General features: G+C 40.2%; 1 protein-coding gene across 2 annotated transcripts; it reads right to left on the reverse strand.

Moving 5' to 3' along the window:
* Nucleotides 1–10,086: 10,086 nt before the first annotated feature.
* On the reverse strand, nt 10,087–22,868 carry LOC124137998 (E3 ubiquitin-protein ligase RNF166-like). 2 transcript variants are annotated; one of them, XM_046504499.2, is made up of 6 exons: nt 21,709–22,235; nt 18,997–19,153; nt 16,094–16,197; nt 15,562–15,676; nt 14,791–14,898; nt 10,087–11,770 (listed from the first exon to the last, which is right to left on the reverse strand). In XM_046504499.2, the coding sequence occupies exons 1-6, from the start codon at nt 21,717–21,719 to the stop codon at nt 11,705–11,707; spliced, it is 561 nt and encodes a 186-aa protein (XP_046360455.1). In that variant the 5' UTR covers nt 21,720–22,235; the 3' UTR covers nt 10,087–11,704. The 2 variants fall into 2 exon arrangements, with proteins under 2 accessions (XP_046360455.1, XP_046360454.1); XM_046504498.2 differs by lacking the exon at nt 21,709–22,235 and adding an exon at nt 22,695–22,868 and having other exon boundaries at nt 10,089–11,770.
* Nucleotides 22,869–24,634: the final 1,766 nt, after the last annotated feature.

A 24,634-nucleotide genomic window follows, 5' to 3' on the forward strand; every position in this document is an offset into this window, starting at 1 on the left:
CTCGTCACGCCGAAGACCGGGGTTCGATTCCTCACATGGGTACAATATGTGAAGCCCATTTCTGGTGTCCCACGCCTTGATATTGCTGGAATATGGCTAAAAGTGGCATAAAAAAAACCTCACTCACTCGTATTTAGATTGTCTGTTGAACATGCTGAAGTTCAAAATAAGCCTTTATAGCTCAGTTTTATTTTATCATTTAAGAAGTCCAACCTTGCGAGGGTTACAAAGAAATAAGGCAGACTGTCAGCCAATAGAACATATCTAATAACTTTCATAACAATGTGCCCATGTTATCCACAATGTAAAGAGACCCTCATCCTTCCTGCCCCATTTATTTGAAATATTAATGTCAGGAAACAATTAGCTTTGATTGCATAGATGGCTGTATGTGGTAGCACACATACAAGGTGTATCATTTCACAAAGTATGTGTACAGCTTGTAACGGCAAGACCACTTTTCTTCATGTTTTCCTGGTGAAATTTTTCTGAACACTGAAAAAACCTTAAAAAATAATCTAAATTGTTTCATTAAATTGCTAAATTGTACCTTAACATTAGCTTCTTCTTTGAATCCATGGAGCTCTTTGAGGATTTATTGAAATAATAATTTGTAGTGATATGTGAACTGTTCCTTAAGTTATTCAAAGAAATTGATTTGGATTAATACAAGACAATTTGATGTGATTTTCAGTATACATGTAGTTGCCAAACTGAATTTCACTATATTATGCCTCAACAAAGTCTTGACTGTGACTGTGAAACATTTTTCCCATCTGAAACTACTGATGCATCATAAGCTTGGCCTCCTTGTCTCTAACAGAGGATACCAAAATGTATTGGAAAGATTTGAATGAAACTAGCTCGGCCTACCAGTTGGTCATAGGCTTGTTCTTCTTCAACTGTTAAATCTATCACATGTGAAGGTCCAGTAATCAGAACATCATCGTAAGTAATGACAGTTTTTAGAAGTCAATTCACCAAAAGACAATACTGAACATACGATGCTAGTCTGAAAAGATTTATTTCAGAGTCATATTGTTCAAGACGTAATTAACAGTACATCTTTCATACAGCATTTGCAAGCATCATGTACATCAAACACCCAAAATCTTCTTCAAATTGTTGAAGCACTGTCTTAAACAATTAACACAATGCAGATTATTCTTTTCGTGCAGAGTAATACTTGACTTGCAGCATGTTTATACCATTCTGTTGATAATTTCGCCAAAACATGGTCTTCAGGTATTCAGGGAGACAACTCTACTTAGTTATGACGATCACAACACATGTCAACTTGGGCTGGGCTGGGTAACTTGGGTACCTGGTTCCTGTGGGTCCTGAGTAGGACCCAGGTACCCACAGGACTACCCGGAGTCACATGGAGTATTGCTTAATGACTATAATAATCAAACTACATCGTTACACTTCAAGTCGCAAATGTTTGCATTTCATTCTGACTATGTATGCATGCTTTCTGACTTTTATATGTTTGAGAAAAGATAAAACCACTGTCAACTTAAGTGAATGCATGATCACATCGTTTCATACGTGTATCTAACAATCATTTCCAAATCAGACATTTTGTTCACAATTCCTGAAACCTACAAAGGGTAGGGTCGGGTAAAAAGGGGTAAGGTACAAGGTAGTAAATTTGGAATCATCCCAGCCCTCATGTCAACTTCTGTCACCACCTTTTGTCAGTTTTGTCCAGTGTGAAGCACCTTCCCGAGGCAAGGGAGTTAACTGACTATCAAAAAGTCAAGTTTCCACCCTTGCCGAACTATGTGCAATTTCTGGGCTCCATCATAGCGCCACTAGTGGCTATTACGAGACATGTCCCTTCTATGTCCCTCCTATTGGCTCATCAAATTATCACTTGCATTTGCTTCAAACAAAATGGTGGTGCACGGTCCAAAATCTATATTGTAATAAAACGGGTCTTACCTCGTGATATGCATCAAATCATTTGAGCACCATGATCAAAAACATGAAAAGATTTGGAAAAGATCTGTTGACACCCAGTTGATAGTACACATGCTTTGTAAATCTTGCAGTCGATCAAAATCTGCATGTTGAAATCCATGTTGTTTTTTAACTGGATTTCTAGTTTGTTACGCGATTTTGATAGGACTATGCAGAGACTCATTATATGATATAACATATAATCGCCAAAATATAACTCCTTAATTTCATAGTTCGGCAAGGGTGGAAACTGGACTTTTATAGTCAGTTAACCCCCTTAACTCGGGAAGATGAGTGTGAAGATAATTCCACCAAAATTAGACAGTACTTTAACGACAACATTCATTTCCTCACCATGACACAAACTGTTAAATGTTTTCCACACCCTCTTCCAGTTATTGTTTATCCCATTCACAGCACTCTTCGATTTGGTTCTATAAAACCCCTGAATGACTGCTCCCCAAGCACTGACTATCAGCAACAAAACCAACAGTTCTTCTGGTACATGAACAATGCACTACATTCAATCAAATCAAATCAAATCAATAACATCCCATTGCAGTCCTCAACAAAACTGACTGAAGTGATCATATCAGTGCCAAGTAGCAACAGGACTAGATGTATTCACTATGGTGTCTATACATACAGTAGGTAGATATACAAACTACTCAACCTTTTGACAGGGATAATCAGATATGTCTTTCTATTTAAATTTACACTTGACATACAAAGGAAATCAGCTTTGTGTATCTTTGGAAGATAAACATATCCCTATAAAAAAAATGAGGTGGTGAGGTTAAATGGGGTTTAACGTCGCTTCCAAGATTATTGCACTTATATAGCGACGTGCATGTGTGTGGCTGCTTGTACTAGTCCGGACTGATGCCGATTTAGAGTGCTAGCCCACTGAGATACCATGCTGCAGTTTAACATGAATACCCCACTCAGACACATTATAAATCCGAGCGGAGCAGTCCTTGTATAGGCTAATTAATGCCGAGCGCCAGACAGGGTAACATCTTTTAACGTCTTTTGGTATGAACCCCGGACCTTCCGCTCTCTGGGCAGACGCTCTACCCTATCAAAAATGAAGCAGTATAGCATGTTGATGATTTGTCTGTTCATGTCAGGGACAGCCTGTAATAATGAACAGCTTGGTAGCAGGAGCAACAATCCTTCAGAGTATCATGACAATCATCACAATTCGTAACAACCCAATCCTAATCACCAGGGGCAAGACCGGCCCAGTGGTCTCAGCTGATGCAACTCCCTGTACAGAGTTGTGTCCCCTTGTTGCTTGGCCAAGCTTTTCAAACCGATGGGATTCACCTCAGTCATAATCAACATGGCTGCATAATTTCAGGTTGTACTCCCGAACTACAGTGTTGCAGGTATATCAAGCACTAGACCACCCACTATTTTGGTTGGTTGAGTAAAGTTGTTCATCACATGGTTAAATGCTCAATCCTCACTTTGCAAAAGGTCCTCGCGATCAGCTGTGAGGCGTCTCACCTTGACCAGACAAGACAGCAGTCAATCTGATCAGTTACAGTAAATTCTGTTCAAAGTGGAGCTGAACTTTATTTGTTCACTCAGTTAACGTTAAAATTGGCGCAGAGATATGACATACTGAGGGGGTAAAGGACTGAGGAGGTGGATGGAGGGGCAGTCCTGGTGTGTGTGTGTTGTGGTTTGGAGGACTGAGTTCCTGTGGTCTTATGTTTTGGGAAGTGGTCTGGTGGGGTCAGAGAGTTGTGGGTGGCTGGTTCGGTGAGTGAGTGGGTGGGTGGGTAGGTAGGTTGTGTAGGTGAGGACCAGTTAGGTGAGTGAGTAGGTGGGTAGGTTGTCTAGGTGAAGGCTGGTTCGGGTCTGGGATGGTTGGGTGTGTGAGTGAGTTTCTGGGTAGGCAGTCTAGGTGTGTGGGTGGTTGGGTGGGTGAGTGAGTTTCTGGGTAGGTAGTCAAGGTGTGTGGGTGGTCTTGTTTTGTGGGTGAGTTTCTGGGTAGGTAGTCTAGGTGTGTGGGTGGGTAGTCTGGTTTGTCGAGTGAGTGAGTGAGTTTCCGGATAGGTAGTCTAGGTGTGTGGGTGGGTGGTCTGGTTGGGTGTGTAAGTGAGTTTCTGGGTAGGTAGTCTAGGTGTGTGGGTGGGTGGTCTGGTTCAGTGGGTGGTCTGGTTGGGTGTGTGAGTGAGTTTCTGGTTAGGAAGTCTAGATGTTTGACACTGGAGTCAGCACTATCTTCCTGTATCGTGACAGTCGGTGAATGATCAGTGAATGCCTCCATGAACAACTATCAACATACTCTGGGTACACTGTCACACAATCAACCTGATCACAGTAACTCTATCCCAGAAAACCCTGGCTTTTTTGTACCTTGAAAACAATTCTCAAACAAGAACTTACTATCCCAGTCATTACTCATTTGTTGAGTCAGAGGCTCAAATGATCTTTAACTCTTTATGTTTGACAAATATCGATACAACCTGATCAGCCAAGTTACTTGCTTGATAAAGCCTGCTTGTTTGTTGTCTACAACAGCTAATGTGGTACATCCACGCTCCACACATCCACGCTCCACACATCCACGCTCCAGTAATGCACTAAGCTAGGGTACAGATACATCGTTACTTAATCCTCAAGAATCACAACTCTAGCCTTGGCCTTATCATGTAGTCCTCAACTACTAAATATTGAGTAAGTTTGAAGAATATTTCAATTACATTACAGTGTAAAGCTTGAAGAGACATGTCATAGAGTTTAACCAGTTTGGTGAACCTACGAGCATGAGTTTCATCCTGATAAATCAAGGATGATAACTGGAGAAAATCTGGGAATCATATCAGTGATCTATCTATCTATCTATCCAACCAACCAACCAACCAACCAACCAACCAGTGGACTCAACGAGCAACTATGCACAGCGAGGATATTCATGAACGATCATGCAGTCAAACTCTCTGACGTTTCACAGTGTAAACTAAAACACTGAGTTCAAGATTAAAGGGTCCAAATGATCAGAAAGAAAGCTTCTGTCTGTAATCGTGCAAGGGAATTCCCAGGGGTATCCCCAGGAATGTGGATGTAGTCCCTCAGTGTTGACGTCAATTCAAGAACACGGTCTCGTGAATAACGTATGAACGTCAAATTGTGCCGTTCACACGCTTATGTACATCAATTTCTTGGCCATGTGACCGATCTCTCGTTCAGTGGAAAAGCTGTATATTGTGTAAACTTCAAATCAGTGTGTGAGCTGGGTTTAACACGGCTTTCAACAGTATTCCAGTAATATCACGTCATGTCAGCTTGATGTAGGAGGAAAGCCAGAAGTGATGCAGGACTTCAACGTTTATCACCTTTGTGAAACCCATGAGCACAGGTATGGTGCTGACAAACCTAGAAACATAATCAGGGCAAACCAGGAATTGAACCCAGGATTAAATCTTCTAAGTATTTAAATACCGCCCAGTCGAGCTTGATATATAGCCATAAATAAATAATAACAAACACATCAGTGAACAAATAAACAGGGCACATGAAAACAAAATCAGCATATGTTACTTTGTTGTTTAACACCACACTCAGCAATATTTCAGCTATACAACCGAGTCTGGACCGGACAGTCCAGTGATTATTATTGTGAGCAACGATCCACGGCATTAAGGTTGGTTAGTTGGTTTGTTGTTTAACGCCGCACTCAGCAATATTCCAGCTATATGACGGCGGTCTGTAAATAATCGAGTCTGGACCAGACAATCCAGTGATTGATATCATGAGCATTTGGGATCGATGACATGCATCAACCAAGTCAGCGAGCCTGACCACCCGATCCTGCTAGTCGCCTTTTACGACAAGCATAGTCACCTTTTATGGCAAGCATGGGTTGCTGAAGACCTATTCTACCCCGGAATCTTCACATACACGGCATTAAGGGATGAGGCCATCAGCGTATCTGTCACATCATATTTTAGTTGGATTTGTATGTTGTATGTTAAGACATTGCATGGCACTGCTGTGTATGCTCCACTCAAAGAACCTCAATGTCACAAGTAAGAAGTCTCCTGGCAGATTTTAGACTACTGGATGGGAATTCAGGATTCTGCGTGAGTGAGTGAATATGGTTTTATGCCACTTTTAGCAATATTCCAGCAATATCATGTCGGGGGACACCAGAAATGGGCTTCACACATTGTACCCATGTTGGGAATCGAACCTGGGTTTTCGGGATGACGGGCGAACGCTTTAACCACTAGGCTACCCGACCACGCCTCAGGATTCTGACTTGGGCACATCTCTCGGTTGGCTGGACCAAGGAGACACACCTTAATATTTGTTGTTTTAGGCCACAGTCAGCATCATTGCATCTATATAAGATGGCTGATTGAAAAGTTCTAAGCCTCACATAGTAGACATCTTTTGTTGTGGTCATCAGTGAGTGAGTGAGTGAGTAAGTGAGTGAGTGAGTGAGTGAGTGAGTATGGTTTTACGCAGCTTTTAGTAATATTCCAGCAATATCACGGCGGGGGACACCAGAAATGGGCTTCACAAATTGTACCCATGTCGGGAATCGAACCCGCATGGCGAGTGAACGCTTTAACCACTGGGCTACCCGACCGCCCCGGTCATCACATGATGACACAGGGGTATATCCACAAAAACTTAAGTCAACTGAGGAAAATGTTTTGTGGTGACAAGTCTGTGGTTCTGTGACCTTTGGAAAATAGACAAAATACAGGAACATGCAGAGATCAAGTACAAGTCTGGGCCAGACAAACCGGTGGTTGATATCATGAGCACCAACAGCTGTCAGGGCACAATGACACATAAACAACCAAGTCACCAAGCCTCACCACTGTATCACTGTATCACTGTATCATGTCCCCTCTTACGCCAGGCAATGAGTCCTGATGACATTTTCTTAACCAGGAAACCACAGGGCCCCACCTTATGAGACAGTCTTGAAGAAGGTGAGGTGAGGTGAAATGGGGTTAAACGTCGCGTCCAAGATTATTGCACTTATATAGCGATGTGCATGCATGTGTGTGTGTGGCTGCTTGTACTAGTCCGGACTGATGCCGATTTATAGTGCCAGCTCACTGAGATACCATGCCGCAGTATAACATGAATACCCCACTCAGACACAGTATACTGACTCCGAGCCGACCAGTCCTTGTTTTAGCCCCTAAATGCCGAGCGCCAGACAGGGTAACAAAAAGTACCATCTTTTAACGTCTTTTGGTATGACGCGGCCGGGGATCGAACATTCCGCTCTCCGGGCGGACGCTCTACCACAAGATCACGGAGGCGGTTCAATCTTGAAGAAACATACATCATAAGACATGTTATCAGACATTCATAAGGATATCTTACGAGACACAAGCTTTACCATGCTTCCATTCAGTGAGTGTGTCAGTGTTCTTTTATGCCACAGTCAGCAATGTTCAAGCAATGTCAGTGTGCAGCCTAGATACGATGAAGCCAGGATAAGGAACACCACTGTTTCAAAGCATGATTAATCGATGCTAATGATATCAATCACTGGATTGTCTGGTCCTGTAATACAGCTGGAGTATTGCTGATCATGAGTGTGGAGTTAAACAACAAACCAACAAACAACAACAAAGCATGCTTAGCGTCCTACGCAGTCACACACTGTAACCACCTGATCATGAAGCCTGACCACCCAATCCTCTGTTGTCCACCGTAAAAACAAAAGATACTGAGAAAGACTTCTGCATCCAGGATGTGAGTTGGTGTGTGTGGTTGTATTCTCCAGCAATTCCTGCAGGGAACACTGGGGATGTGCAAGCTACACATGTATTGCATGTAATGGTGATGTAAATACACACCTTCTAGAATCTAACCGACAGCTTGTATACTGAACAAAACAAGTTAGGGATCGTGAATATCTGTATATTCCCCAAGGAGCCGAGAATGCATTTTGAAAGCACACTGAACCATTCATTCACCAGGGCCCATTCCACAAAGCGATTTCAGGGCTAAGGTGATCGTAACTCCCATACTTAAACATGGACTTACGATCCTCTTTGTGGAATGGGGGGCCCTGGGTAGTGATTTATAATGCCTCAAAGTGAGATTGACCAATCAGAGTGCAGAACGAATAACCCCCATTTGAGCCTGTATACTGTCAATAACAATCCAAGATGGTTGTTACTGACCTAATGAGACTGTATACAGTCAGTAACAGCCATCTTGGATTCTTAAACACCCACCTCACATATTTCACAAGAAAATTCTGGTACGGAAATTCGTTATTCGACACTGTTTTGTGTTTATATATCATTAACTGTGATATGCAATGACATTAATTTTTTAAGAAATCACATTCATGATTATATTAATAAAAATAAAAGAGTGGCCAACGAATGAGGGCAGTTGAACAGATCAAGGGCTTCTGCAAATGATAATGCCCTGAACAATAATGTTGCCATTATTATAGGCAAAATGGATAGAATTTGTAGCTAATCCACACAAGAACAAAACAACAAACAGCAGTGTATGTTTAGTGGCTGTATAACTAAAAAAAGTCACAGCGGAGTTCACTGATTTACAAATAGCAGTGCCATAGAACAATATACGATGACGTCACAGAAAAGAAACGTGAAGCCGATGACGTCCCATAACAATAGAATAGACACATGCCCAACGTTATCGTTAGGGAAAATGGCCCGCAGATTTCTGATATCATGCGGGCACTATTGTGATAATTCTGTCCATTTTAGTTTTAATACTTGTCTAAAGTTTCACATTTATGGCAGCTTATATTCCATTGTTGACATTTGTGTTTTCATTAAAGTGTTGTAAATAGGAACTATATGTACTGGTCTTGTCATTTTGCCGGTTGTTAGTATCAAGTTTTCATTTTTACATAACATGTGCGATTAAGATACTAGAGTGGCATCATAAATTTGTTACGGTTTTATATTTGGTCAGCAGCAAGATAACAATGACAATACATACAGCAACTTGAGACACCATTAGCATGTCACTTTGTGGTGTGGAGTCTTGCACCAAATATAGTCATCATACACCTAGTATTCAATATTATCATCAACATTATCATGATATTGCTTACAAACTTGGCATAAGCACATTCTTTCAGGAAGCTATGGAAACATACAATAGTTAATAAACAACCTACAGAGGGGTGTCCCACACTGCACAAGGATGAGACATTTGAGCTCAGAACCGAGTCAACAAAAACAGCCTCTGGCCTAGCATGGTCGTACACATACCAACTGACATGTATCACATGACATACCAACTGACATGTATCACATGACACATACCAACTGACATGTATCACATGACATGTACCAACTAACATGTATCACATGACATACCAACTGACATGTATCACATGACATACCAACTGACATGTATCACATGACATACCAACTGACATGTATCACATGACACATACCAACTGACATGTATCACATGACATGTACCAACTAACATGTATCACATGACATACCAACTGACATATATCACATGACATACCAACTGACATGTATCACATGACATACCAACTGACATGTGTCACATGACACATACCAACTAACATGTATCACATGGCATACCAACTGACATGTATCACATGACACATACCAACTGACATGCTTCACATGACACATACCAACTGACATATATCACATGACATACCAACTGACATGTATCACATGACACATACCAACTGACATATATCACATGAAACATACCAACTGACATGTATCACATGACACATACCAACTGACATGTATCACATGACACATACCAACTGATATATATCACATGACATACCAACTGACATGTATCACATGACACATACCAACTGACATGTATCACATGACACATACCAACAGACATGTATCACATGACATATCAACTGAGATGTATCACATGACATACCAACTGACATGTATCACATGACATACCAGTGAGTGAGTGAGTTGGGTTTTAACGCTGCTTTTAACAGTATTCCAGTTATATCACGGCGTGTCAGCTTAATGTGGGAGGAAAGCCCGAAGTGATGCAGGTCTCAGACGTTTACCACTTCGGTGAAACCCACGAGCACGGGTATGGTGCTGACAAACCTAGAAACATAATCGGGGCGAACCGGGATTCGAACCCACAATCATAGGTTTCTGGCATGCCCAAGGGACGCAACTCTGCACAGCGAATCGCGGCACCTTAGACGACTTGGCCACCCGTGCTCCCCCATGACATACTAACTGACATGAATCACATGACATGTATCACATGACATACCAACTGAGATGTATCACATGACACATACCAACTGACATGAATCACATGACATACCAACTGATATGAATCACATGACACATACCAACTGACATGAATCACATGACATGTATCACATGACATACCAACTGAGATGTATCACATGACACATACCAACTGACATGAGTTTACCCACTGTGAAGTTTCACCAATTATGCCATACCCATGCCCCAGTGACTTCAAGCAATCATCCTAGCTCCTGCCGCTGTTGTGTATAACATATCAGTATACCGGCAGATTCAGTGGCAGTGCAGAGGCCGATTTTGTACTAATTCCATGACAAATACTTTCAAAACAATACTTGTCAAAATACGAATCAAATAAAAAAAATAAAAATTGGTAAAATAGTTTGTGATCTCTTGTCTGTGTCAGTGGTAACAAAAGTTTCACAATATACGAAGTGGGAAGTAAGAAATGTTATGGAACACCAGAAATGGGCTTCGCACATGGTTCACTAAAATCTTAATGTTTTAGTAGTAAATGAGCAACATTAAAATGGATCATTTACTACCAGTAATGATACTTTAAGTATAAAGTTTCCAGTTTGGTTGATCATAACTGCCAAATGCATCACTTCCAATGTTCATTTCGTGATGTACTTGACGTGTTTTGGATAAAAGATTTATCGGACTCCTTCATCTTATCAACCTAATATCACATATTAGTAAGGCATGCTTTGTCTAAAGTATGGATTTTGTCATTAATAATTAATACAACCGAATAAATGGCACATTAATTAATGGAGCCTTAATGACACAGTAAATTTAGTAAGGTCCAGGGACCAGTTCCACAAAGCGATCATAGCGCTACGACTGTCACAAATCCATGTTAAAGTATGTGAGTTACAATTGTCTTTGTGCTACAATCGCTTTGTGGAACGGGGCCCAGGTCTTTGAATAGTTATTTGAATGTCAGATAATTGTCCTTTTAGTCTTTGAGTAAGTTAACCGGAACAAGTTCCGCTACTGTCTGAGTGATGGGTGCCCCAACAGTTTACATCTCAGTCAGTAGAACAAGGTCAGATTCAACACACAAACATCACATCCATCCATGGCACTGTTAGAATTTCTGCCAGGATGTTCAAATAGTCTTTTCCAGAGTCAAGAGCTCTCTAAAAAGGTTCATATAGTCAGTTCCAGAGTCGGAAAGTCTCTCAAGAGGTTCAAATAGTCTGAAGTTCTGCAATGTGGCTCCAATAGCTTGTTGTAGAGTCAAAAGCTCTGTAGGGAGGCCCCAATAGCTTGTTGTAGAGTCAGAAGATCCATAGGGAGGCCCCAATAGCTTGTTGTAGAGTCAGAAGATCCGTGGGGAGGCTCCAATAGCTTATTGAAGAGTCAGAAGCTCTGCAGTGAGGCTCCAATAGCTTTGTTGAAGACTCAGAAGCTCTGCAGTGAGGCTCCAATAGCTTATTGAAGAGTCAGAAGCTCTGCAGTGAGGCCTGGATTGCCTCCTGTAACATGGAGTCATCATCATGCTGGTAATCCTGCAAGATTGGAAGAAAATATTTTCTCAAAACATGGAGATATATGTCATTGATGTTGTCCTTACCTAACATGTGATACAGTCAAGTGAACACTTTCAATAACCATGCTACTGAATAAGATTTTCAAGTTTTCCTCATTTCATAGTCTTGTCAATGTTAGTGGGCCAAACAACATAATAGAGATGAAAAAGGTTTCAGGCCAGGAAAATGTTTCTGCTTTTGTATGCCACAGACTTATGACTCAATCCACAACTTGAAAAGATAGGCCTGTATTTCATGGCAAGTGAATACCCACTTATGGCAAATCAATACCAACTTATGGCAAGTCAGTACCCACTTATGGCAAGTCAATACCTACTTATGGCAAGTCAGTACCCACCTATGGCAAGTCAGTACCCACTTCTGGCAAGTCAGTACCCACTTCTGGCAAGTCAATTCCCACTTATGGCAAGTAAATACCCACTTATGGCAAGTCAATACCCACTTATAAATGGCAAATCAATACCCACTTATGGCAAGTCAATACCCACTTATGGCAAGTCAATTCCTACTTATGGCAAGAAGTGGATGTGTGGAGAGATGTGGGCGGAGTTTGATATTTATCTTTTTGTATTCAAACATGTTTGATTGCTTATGTTTAATGCCACACTCAGCAATATTCCAGCTAAATGATGATGGCCTGCAAATAGTCAGGCCTGAACACGACAACCCAGTGACCAGGTACACTGACATGCAAGCAACCACCTGCATAACCCGTTTCATAAAGTTGGCCGCCATGATGAACACAGGCTGCTGGGACCAATTCTAACCTGGAATTCCAAGGACGGTTGTAGCTTGTGTCTGAGGTGCAAAGTACTTACTACATAAGTATCATATTCAAACTGGCGCCTGAGGTGCTAATGGCATGTACTTACTACATAAGTATCATATTCAAACTTGCGTCTGAGGTGCTAATGGCATGTACTTACTACATAAGTATCATATTCAAACTGGCGTCTGAGGTGCTAATGGCATGTACTTACTACATAAGTATCGTATTCAAACTTGTGTCTGAGGTGCTAATGGCATGTACTTACTACATAAGTATCATATTCAAACTGGCGCCTGAGGTGCTAATGGCATGTACTTACTACATAAGTATCGTATTCAAACTTGCGTCTGAGGTGCTAATGGCATGTACTTACTACATAAGTATCATATTCAAACTTGCGTCTGAGGTGCTAATGGCATGTACTTACTACATAAGTATCATATTCAAACTGGCGCCTGAGGTGCTAATGGCATGTACTTACTACATAAGTATCATATTCAAACTTGCGTCTGAGGTGCTAATGGCATGTACTTACTACATAAGTATCATATTCAAACTGGCGCCTGAGGTGCTAATGGCATGTACTTACTACATAAGTATCATATTCAAACTTGCGTCTGAGGTGCTAATGGCATGTACTTACTACATAAGTATCATATTCAAACTTGCGTCTGAGGTGCTAATGGCATGTACTTACTACATAAGTATCATATTCAAACTTGCGTCTGAGGTGCTAATGGCATGTACTTACTACATAAGTATCATATTCAAACTTGCGTCTGAGGTGCTAATGGCATGTACTTACTACATAAGTATCATATTCAAACTTGCGTCTGAGGTGCTAATGGCATGTACTTACTACATAAGTATCGTATTCAAACTTGTGTCTGAGGTGCTAATGGCATGTACTTACTACATAAGTATCATATTCAAACTTGTGTCTGAGGTGCTAATGGCATGTACTCACTACATAAGTATCGTATTCAAACTTGTGTCTGAGGTGCTAATGGCATGTACTCACTACATAAGTATCATATTCAAACTTGCGTCTGAGGTGCTAATGGCATGTACTTACTACATAAGTATCGTATTCAAACTTGCGTCTGAGGTGCTAATGGCATGTACTTACTACATAAGTATCGTATTCAAACTTGTGTCTGAGGTGCTAATGGCATGTACTTACTACATAAGTATCATATTCAAACTTGCGTCTGAGGTGCTAATGGCATGTACTTACTACATAAGTATCGTATTCAAACTTGTGTCTGAGGTGCTAATGGCATGTACTTACTACATAAGTATCATATTCAAACTTGTGTCTGAGGTGCTAATGGCATGTACTTACTACATAAGTATCATATTCAAACTTGTGTCTGAGGTGCTAATGGCATGTACTTACTACATAAGTATCGTATTCAAACTTGTGTCTGAGGTGCTAATGGCATGTACTTACTACATAAGTATCGTATTCAAACTTGTGTCTGAGGTGCTAATGGCATGTACTTACTACATATGTATCATATTCAAACTTGTGTCTGAGGTGCTAATGGCATGTACTTACTACATAAGTATCATATTCAAACTTGCGTCTGAGGTGCTAATGGCATGTACTTACTACATAAGTATCGTATTCAAACTTGCGTCTGAGGTGCTAATGGCATGTACTTACTACATAAGTATCGTATTCAAACTTGCGTCTGAGGTGCTAATGGCATGTACTTACTACATAAGTATCGTATTCAAACTTGTGTCTGAGGTGCTAATGGCATGTACTTACTACATAAGTATCATATTCAAACTTGTGTCTGAGGTGCTAATGGCATGTACTTACTACATAAGTATCGTATTCAAACTTGTGTCTGAGGTGCTAATGGCATGAACTTACTACATAAGTATCGTATTCAAACTTGTGTCTGAGGTGCTAATGGCATGAACTTACTACATAAGTATCGTATTTAAACTTGTGTCTGAGGTGCTAATGGCATGAACTTACTACATAAGTATCGTATTCAAACTTGTGTCTGAGGTGCTAATGGCATGTACTTACTACATAAGTATCATATTCAAACTTGCGTCTGAGGTGCTAATGGCATGTACTAACTACATAAGTATCATATTCAAACTTGCGTCTGAGGTGCTAATGGCATGTACTTACTACATAAGTATCATATTCAAACTTGCGTCTGAGGTGCTAATGGCATGTACTTACTACATAAGTATCATATTCAAACTTGTGCCTGAGGTTGAGATGTTGCAGGAAGTTTGCGCTGACACGAGATTTATCACCCCATGGCATTGACGCGCACACAGGACAAACCTGCAGCAGAAAAAGTGTCATAAAAGGCAGTAACCATAGTAACAAGACCAGCAGGTAGCATCAAACACAACAGGGCTGTAACCATGGCAACGAGAAACGATAATGGACAGTAATACTGAATGGATGTTTTATCAAAAGTATCTAACCTGCATACAAAAATTTAATCAAACAGTCTTACATTTTTCAGTCCCTTTGGAGTCACAGTGCATCAAGTTGTTTGAGCATAGGGCACTTTATTTTGCATCATGTAACATAATCTTCAGGGGTCATCACCATGAGAGAAACTAACTAATTACAGTCCACAGCACATTTACAGATCTACAATTTATGTAACACACACATATACAGGAAAATATGTTGGTTGGTTGGTTGGTTGGTTTGTTGTTTAACGCTGCACTCAGCAATATTCAAGCTATATGACGGTGGTCTGCAAATAATCGAGTCTGGACCAGACAATCCAGTGATTGATATCATGAGCATCGATCCACGCAATTGGGATTGATGACATGCATCAACCAAGTCAGCGAGCCCGACCACCCGATCCCGTTAGTCACCTTTTACGACAAACATGGTCACCTTTTACGGCAAGAGTGGGTTGCTGAAGACCTATGTAGATTTGGGGAGAGAAAAGCTTGTCCTTCAAGATGTTAACAGTGTTCTCACCACTTGTTGTGGGCAGTGTCGATGTTGCTCATTGCAATGTTTGACCAATGCGGAGCATTCCAAATTCTTCTCCCCACAATATGGACACTGGAAGGTGGATCTGTTGGGAACATTGCTGAAACAGAGCGATGAAAGACGATGAAAACAGAGCAGAAGATGATTCATGACAATAAAATGCTTGAATGCGTGTGACATATGAATCTTTTCCCTACTTTTGACAAAAAGCTAGCAAAAGAATCCAAATCCAATGTCATCAAAGAAAAAACACACATAACTCAAAATAAGCTCACTTGACTTTCAGACAGGTGACCTCAAACTTGTAATATGGATTTGACATAGTACAAATGAAAAGTGGAGAAACAGTCCCACAAATATGCTCTCACTGCACAAATGTTCGTGCATATTCGTGAAAACATTTTGGAGATCAAAGACAATAAAGCTGATATATATTTTTCTCCCACATGACATTTTTAAAAAAAAACTTTAAAAAAGTCTCAAAATGAAACACTGGCAACGGTTTCCATGGCACTACCTGGGTACTGGTTGTGAGGTTTCACGGACCGGCCGGAACTGGGGAATACTGTGATCGGCACTGGCACACTTCTCCATATGGTCTCGCAGCTTATACACTGCCATCTGGTGAGCAAAAACATAAACACAAAGTCAGGAGTATTGATCAATAACTTTTCGCAATTTCTCAGACACGTCATGATGTGAGACATCAAGATTTGGCTTCACTCAATGTGCCCATGTAAGACTTGTACCTGGACCGTGTGGTTTGACAAGTTAATGATTTACTACCAGGATACTCCACCCCCCTGTAAATAAACATGATGAAAAGGAACAGAGTGAGTTGTGTTTAATACTGCTTTGAACAGTATTCAAGTTACATTACAGCATGTCAGCTTGATATGCGAGTAGAGTCCAAAATAACTGCTTGCCCACCTGTCCGTGGCTGGTAACTTTTCTGTCGGGCTGCATGAAATTTTCCTCCTCCTGCCCAACTGTCTGGCAGACCAGTTTAAGACTGCTATCTCATTCAGTGTTATTATTAAATCAGAACAATGTTTTATCATGAAATAAACCACGCTTCGTTCTTCAAATTCAATGTTCTTCGCGATGTATCGGGTAGCTATCTTCTATGAGGTCATACCTCAGCAACAATGTTGCATATGCTGCAGACATGACAAAGAATGCTGAGTTCAAAATTCCTTAAAGTGACACGGTTAAAACCATGGTATGCTTGAAAACATATATAAAACTCATATATTTGTTTTAACAATAAGAAAGTTTAGCAAAGTTAAACAAAGTTAAACAATACATGAAAATTTAAAGTATGAACACACTAAATGCATGTATGATTCATGAATAAATCGCACGAGTAACACACAACCCCACCCATGGGCGGATACAGCTTTTTTGAAAAGGGGGGGTGCACAATTAAGATCTATTTATTGTCTTTGGTGGTAATTTATACAGAAATAAAGATTTTTTTTTAAATAAAAAGGGGGGGTGCGCACCCCCCTCTGTATCCGCCCATGCCCACCCACCCCCCACCCCCGACTGAAATGTTTAGAGCTTAGAGCACTGTTATGACATCAGCTGTCAAACAGCCATTCATATTTATGATATGCTGTAAACTGGTTGACAACCAACTCTGAGGGTTTGCCTGACTATCAGCTGTGAGTGTGAGTGTGTGGAAACCATTAAAGACTCTTTGCCTGTCCTTTGCGGGAGTCTGCTACTCTTATCGAAATCTTCAACAAGTTTGCTTGTCAGAAACTTGACAAGTTAATGTCTAGGAGGATAAATTCATAAATGTACAAGTGAGTGAGTGAGTGAGTGAGTATGGTTTTACGCCGCTTTTAGCAATATTTCAGCAATTTCACGGCGGCGGACACCAGAAATGGGCTTCACACATTGTACCCATGTCGGGAATCGAACCTGGGTCTTCGGCGTGACGAGCAAACGCTTTAACCACTGGGCTACCCGATCGCCCCTAAATGTACAAGTACAAATTGGGCAGGGAAAATGAAAATAGGTTTGACACAGATACATCCAGCTGCTACTGTTGAAATCAATGTTTGTTTATTATCTTTGTTATGTCAGTCATCTATTGTTCATTCCAAGGTGTCCATTTTTCAACTTGACGACATTAATAGAAAATAAAAAGCCTCCCTTCTCACTCTTGGAAAAAAGTGGATGATAATCTAGCAATTAATTTTACAGCCTTATATACTGTAAATCTTGAAATTAATGCAAGCGTGTGAACATGGTGAAATAAATGTGAAATATGCAATGTCTTTGCTCGCATTAATTAACTTTGCATTTATGTCTCCAAATGACTATCTACAATCACTGCACACTTTGTATAGCGAAAATAACAACTTGAATATAAACACAAACACGGTTTATTGACCAGCAGCTGTAACAAGTATATAACAATGTCATGCAAAGAATAGGAATTATACAATGGGCATCCAGTGAGTCATCACTGCTGGAGCCAAGAGTTCTACCCACTCGTGTGAAGCTTGTTGACACCTTCTCCGCATACCAATCAGTGAACTGTTGTTGGTTCAATTATTTTAATGCCTTTGAACTTCCTCAATGCCAGTCAACTGAGTAAACATATAAACGGTGTTGTTTATAGGCAAACACTGTTTGAAGTGCTCTCTTCAGCATTAATAAGCGGTTATATTTGTGTTTGATTGGATTAAGGTAAGGATATGTATCATTCCACCGGGGACGGGGTCATGGTGATATTGAGTTGCATTTTTGGCAGCTAGGGGTCAGCAGGCGTATTAATTTGGAGACGCATTAATTTCAAGAATTACAGTATATTAAAATGAATTGCGAAATTTTCATTCTGATTCGGAATATTTAATGACAATTGCTGCAGCCTTGGGAGCCAAATGTTGGCCTATGAAGAGGTCTAAACTAATCAATTTCTGATTGATGAGGGTCATATGCGCTTGCACTGAATAGGCATTGCTTTTAACATTTTCAGTTTGTAACGACTACAATATTTCACAATTAATGTCAGTTACCGTATTCGACGTAATAAGCGCCCGGGGCGCTCTCAAAATTAAAAATAGGGGGCTCTTATTAGAATATAATTTTGTGAGAAAAAAAACAGAGTTGAAAGATCGCAAATTTCTAGGTTTATGTACCTGAAATGATACAAAAGAAAAGTCTGTGCGTATTATACACGACAGATATATTTTTCTAAAATTTAATTGCCCATAATTAAGGGTGCATATAACACACAAGTGCGTATTATACACGAAAAAATAATTCTTGCGTACATTGATCAATCGGAAGAGGTGCTAATTGGGATTGTTCACTAGCCAATATAGTGGCAAATATCACCGCGGGCGCTTATTAGAGCGGGGCGCTTATTACGTCGAATACGGTAATTTGAAAGGTGCATTATACCTGCTGTCCACACCACTGGCAACTGCCTCTGTTTGTCCTCATGATTTTCTCAATGTCCACTGCCTTGTCCATGTGGGTGGGGTCAATAGGTGTCCGACACTCTGGACATGTAGGCGCTTGCACACTCTGTAGCCCTGTGACACAGCGCTCACAGTATCTGAAACCACCACAGTGCAAATCCTATATCTGTGATGCATGATACAACATATGCTAGTTCTATACATCGCCTAAGACGTACAGTCAAGTCTCCTTACACTGACACTTGTTAATCCGACAATCGGCTTTATCCGACAAATGATGTTGGCCGATTAAATCAGTGCTGTATAGACCAGTTTATCTGACAGTCTTGCACTACGACTCCAACACACCTAATTTGAACGAATTGCTGAAATCACTTATTAATGAGTCTCGTTAATCCGACACAGCGATGAGCATACTCCAAGGTCAACACAATAGCAATCTACAAAGGGAATGTATTTACGTTTTGGAGACAACAGGGAGCTTGGAATTTTGGCGCTTTTCTATGTACGACTGTGACATCATATATTTTGCGTCACAATGAGCGATATGACGTCATAATGGTGACATGCGATGTAGAGCGAAATCCTTGCAAAGCTTGCTTTGTTTTCTTTAGGGATTCCCACATCATGTTAGCTTACCAAGTTGCCGTGCTTATATGCTTTAAATACCTGTCATATGTTCGAGTGAAGTATTACGGTGTAAACAAACTGCTTGAGTATATATACAACTCCATATTTTGTTCAGGGATTCCGTAATTCAGATCGACAACCCACTCAAAACACTGGACTCAACCCATGCCGCTTCACTCAGTATATATGCTAACACCAAAGAGTTCACGTTTTATTTAGTCATGGTAGAATGGAGATAAACATACTGTGTTTTCAATGTAGAGCTAGGTTACCTGTTTAACCACGCTAAATTTAACATTTGAAACCTGTGCGTTCGGTTCCAAATTCAATTTAGCGGGGTTAAATCTACAGGTAACCTAGCTCTACAAGGAAAACACAGTATGTTTATCTCCTAATTATCGGCAAAGTCAGTAACATAAACAAAAGGGTGAAACCAGTAATATAAACAAAAGGATTATGGCTGATTAGGGTCTTTGATGAGTTGATGGTACGCCGGGGTATGTTATAGCCTTGGTCATGGTTGATCGACAGTTGGGAGTCTTTTGATGTGGATGGCTTCTTGAAGTTATTATCCTGTTGTTTATATTCATTGCTCTTAATTGTAATAAAGAAGTTGTTCATCAATAAATCTTATCCTTACTGACAATGTAGTTGTCCGATTTTCAATCACAATTCAACTTAATTTCGTTTATCTGACATACTTGTTAATCAGACATAAGCATATGCAACCAACCATATCGGATAATTGGGACTTTGATATTATCAATATATATCAAGGGTGACTGAACATTATATTCCTCAATCGCCTGTGGATACTTGCTGTGCAATATATTTTATGTTTAAAGGACCACTTGTGCAACTACCAACCCTGTACCCTGGGTACAAAACATTACGGCAACAAAAAATCTGAGTACAGCTCTATATATCCCCACGCCACATGTTTTCAAGCCTCACCTATTTTTGAGGACTTAATGATGTAATCAAGGTAGACGGTTCAAAGCCCACTGCAAACTTCAAAGTGTTTGCCACTTGCTGCTGAGATATTCAGTAAGCAATGAAAATATATCTCAAAACCTTTGCACTCATGCACATTTTAAACAAATTTGATCTGATGATAATTTAGCTTCAAAACAATTGCATCCACTAATAATGTATCGGCTGCTGTTTGTAAACTTCCTAAGTGTAATGTCATGTGACATCTATTTTTAACTTGACTGTAATGGAGGGGCTCGAAATCATGTGATGGTAACAAGATACGCCTGATCGACTTGTCTTGCTAGATGAGGCATTATCACTATAGAATTAACAAGACAAGTTATTTGACCATCCTAGTCCTAACAGAAATAAATGTAGTTAAAGGTAAGACCTAGTTTTAGTATATTAGGATTATTATAAGACATGTAAAAAAGAAATACTTCTGAGGGGGCTCTGAAACCCATAACATGAGGATTTATTGTTCGGGGCACCCAAAGTAAATTTTGGAGTTACCACTCAAGACTGTCCCAATTTGTGTACATTTCAAAATTGACTACCTAGTTTCGTAACTTAGCTTAGGTACTACAGATATATACCCCAGGTACGTTTCTGTATACAGAAATGTACCCTAGCCAAAATCAGAATGCAGAAAGGTATTCAGAATACAGAAAGGTACAGTCACAGGCTGTATTAGGCAATATGCTGAACCAGTTCCTTGAACGCTTACGTATACAACATCCTGGATGCCAAGTTGCGGTGAAATTTAACATGGCAGTACACATTATATATTTTTCTCTCGTATTTCCTTACCATAAATGGATCGGAACTGTCATACTGTTGTATGAGATGCATTCAAGTCTGCTTTATAAAAACACTAGCAAACACAGTGACAGTGATACATTACTCTAATATTCCATGACGCACAGCATTATCCAACATGCACTCAGCATCAGGTGAACCAGAACTACAACGTGAACCAGCTTCAGTTTTAGGGTTGAGGAATAAGGACTTGTCTGCCGTTTAGGGTACTGGGTATCTCTCTGTATTCTGACTTGGCTAGGGTACATTTCTGTATACAATAACGTACCTGGGGTACATATCTTCAGTCCCAGTTTCTGTTTCTAAAATTAGCTGTCAATGTCAAAATGAAAATTGAGACAAATTCAAGAGATTCAACACTGAAAAAACAATTTATACACATTTATCAATTATGTTCAATAATGATAGTAATTATATAAAGTCTACATGCATGACTTGTAGGTCAGTTGCTTCAGTCAATGCTTCCTGAGCACTGACGTAAACAGGGTTATAGCGAAAACGGCACCTCAGCAAAACGTCACCGGGCGAAAACGGCACCGATTGGCGAAAACGGCACCTCGACTCAAGCGAAAACGGCTACTATGGCCTGGCGAAAACGGCACCTTATTTTTTTTTTTTTACCTTGGTCAAATAAGTGCTATTAGTGCTAATTAGACCCCTACTCCAATTTACTCGCCGACTGATTGGGAGGCGCAGTTAACTTAATGTGAAAACACTTTACGCTTTCAAGTTTTAAGTACCTTTACTCAATTTAAACTGAAACTGTATTTAAGAGGCCTAACATGGTGCTGTCAGATCACAATTATTCACAATGGCCTTTCGATGTGTTGCATGAGAGAAGAATGTCAGAAAACAACAACATGCTGTGATAACTGTGACCATGTAAATAAACCATATATATTACTACAAAAATCGTTCTTATCCTTATTAAAAATAGAGGTGCCGTTTTCGCCCGACACATAGTAGCCGTTTTCGCCAAATGCGGTGCCGTTTTCGCCAGAGAAATCGGTGACGTTTTGCTGGGGTGCCGTTTCAGGGCTACCAACCCATCCAATCTATCAATGTTCCTCGGGTGAACTAACAATAAGTACAAGTCATTAATACATTCATTGAAGACCATTCAAAATGATTGAAAACGGTTACAATTCCCGCATCAAATCGAATACATGGCATAATCAGGGAAGGTATTGAATAAGTGATCGAAAAACGAACACTTCCCCTTCAACGTCGCCCGAAATTACACAGCCGACTCACACATGCTGAAAAGGACAGGCTATCTTGACAGGCGACTGTAATATCTCCAGACAAACAAGGCATTTGAATGATGGATCAGTGTTTGAAGAACACTGGGCCATTATGGCACCGCACTGAAGCACCTAATCGTGATCGGAATAAACACTGACGTATAACATTGATAATGTTTACAATGTTCACAGTTATAGTACATTCCTAACAACTATATACAATAACATATGCTTCAGAAGAACTTCCGTTGATTTCATTTATGTTTTGAATTTTGCCGTAGGCCTTAATAATCTAATATCTGAATTTTATCATATGCATATATTTTTTTACTAGAGACCCTAAAATTATAGTCTCTGGGTTTACTAAATGTAGCTCACTGAAATTCTGAAATGGTTCCTTTTGAGAACTTAGTGATAAAATACAAGGGCGTTTGATTGAATTTAATATTTTTACAAGTGTCGTTTATCACATAAAAAACGACCACAATGAATAAATGTAAATTAAAACCCCATAGATGTAGTTGTTATGATAAACCATTAAATCATATCCATAAACTAGGTACATGTGTTAGTTGTAATTGACACAATAGAAAGGATGTGTTGATGGTAAATAACACCCGGATCTAATGCCGAAACATAAAGTTGTCACAGTTTCGCTGGTTTCCGCCACAAGCCCGATTTACACACCGCGATTTCCGTGCGTTTCAGAGTGACCGCGGAAACCGCCAATATATATATACTTACTTCGCTGTGCAGAGTTGCGTCCCTTGGGTCATGCTAGATCCCTATGAATCCGGTTTGCCCCGCTAATGTTTCTAGTTTATTCAGTACCATATACCAGTGCTCGTGGGTTTCACCAAAACGGTAAACGTCAGAGACTTAATTCTCAGACGTTTCTGATCTCTTAATTCGGACTTTCCTCAAAGCTGGAAGCTGACACGCCATGATATATAACTGGAATGCTGTTAAAATCAGCCCGAAACCCAAATCACTAACTAACTGATCCTTTCTAGTTTTCAATAGATTATTATTTTTTACTTCGCCTTGGCAGTTTTGACCATTCGGCGTGTCCTGTCTGGCCGTTAGTCCCTTTTCGTGATGGGTGAGTAAACTCGAATAGCTCGAAGCGCACGTAAAATGGGAACCGTGTCAAAAGGGCAGCATCAATGCCTGGAGCGGTTTCGTTGGTCTCACCATGAGACCCTGTACCATATTAAAAACCTTCCTAGACTAACATCTAGTCTCTGAAATAAACATATTTTACCGAAGAAAATAGTTGTTAAATTATCTTAATAAAATACATGTACAATAAAAAAAGGAGCCCAGAGACTCTTCATTTTCATAAACTGCAGTAATCTAGACTTGCTCACAATTATTGATTGTATGGGCTGTATTGGATATATTTGTTTCAGGGTCTGTATGACTATCCCCTTCCGTCCAGCCCTTACTGTAACGCTATATAGCCCTAAATGAAGCAAGTCTAGATAAACTTTCAATCTCACTGGGGCTCAGTGTTTGAGTTGTTTGTTGCTATCACAATTAAATATGTTCAGAGACTATGCGTAAGTCTACTGTCTCAAGAAGGAGGTGCCACCTTGGCCGAAACCGTGGTGGATCTATGCAAAGTTGCAGATACTGTGTTATCTTCTGTGTTATTATTCTCCACCGCCACGAAGTCGAAGGGGCATTAAGGAATGGGTGCTGTCCGTCCTTCCGACTTTCCGTCCGTCACGTTTCGTTTCGTTTCCGGAGCAGAACTCTAAAACCATGAGAGATATCTAAACCAAACTTGGCACATGGATAGGTCTAGTGGTGAACTGGTGCATTTTGATAGTTTGGGATTTTTGGAAAAAAATATTTTTCGAGTTTCCACGGCAACCACTTTGACTTAGACTGAAAATGGCGGAATAGTGCTCGTTTCCGGAGCAGATCTTGAAAACCGTACAATAT

The sequence above is a fragment of the Haliotis rufescens genome, unplaced genomic scaffold (genome assembly GCF_023055435.1).
Source record: "Haliotis rufescens isolate VD_foot unplaced genomic scaffold, xgHalRufe1.0.p SCAF_17, whole genome shotgun sequence".
Lineage (NCBI taxonomy): Eukaryota > Metazoa > Mollusca > Gastropoda > Lepetellida > Haliotidae > Haliotis > Haliotis rufescens.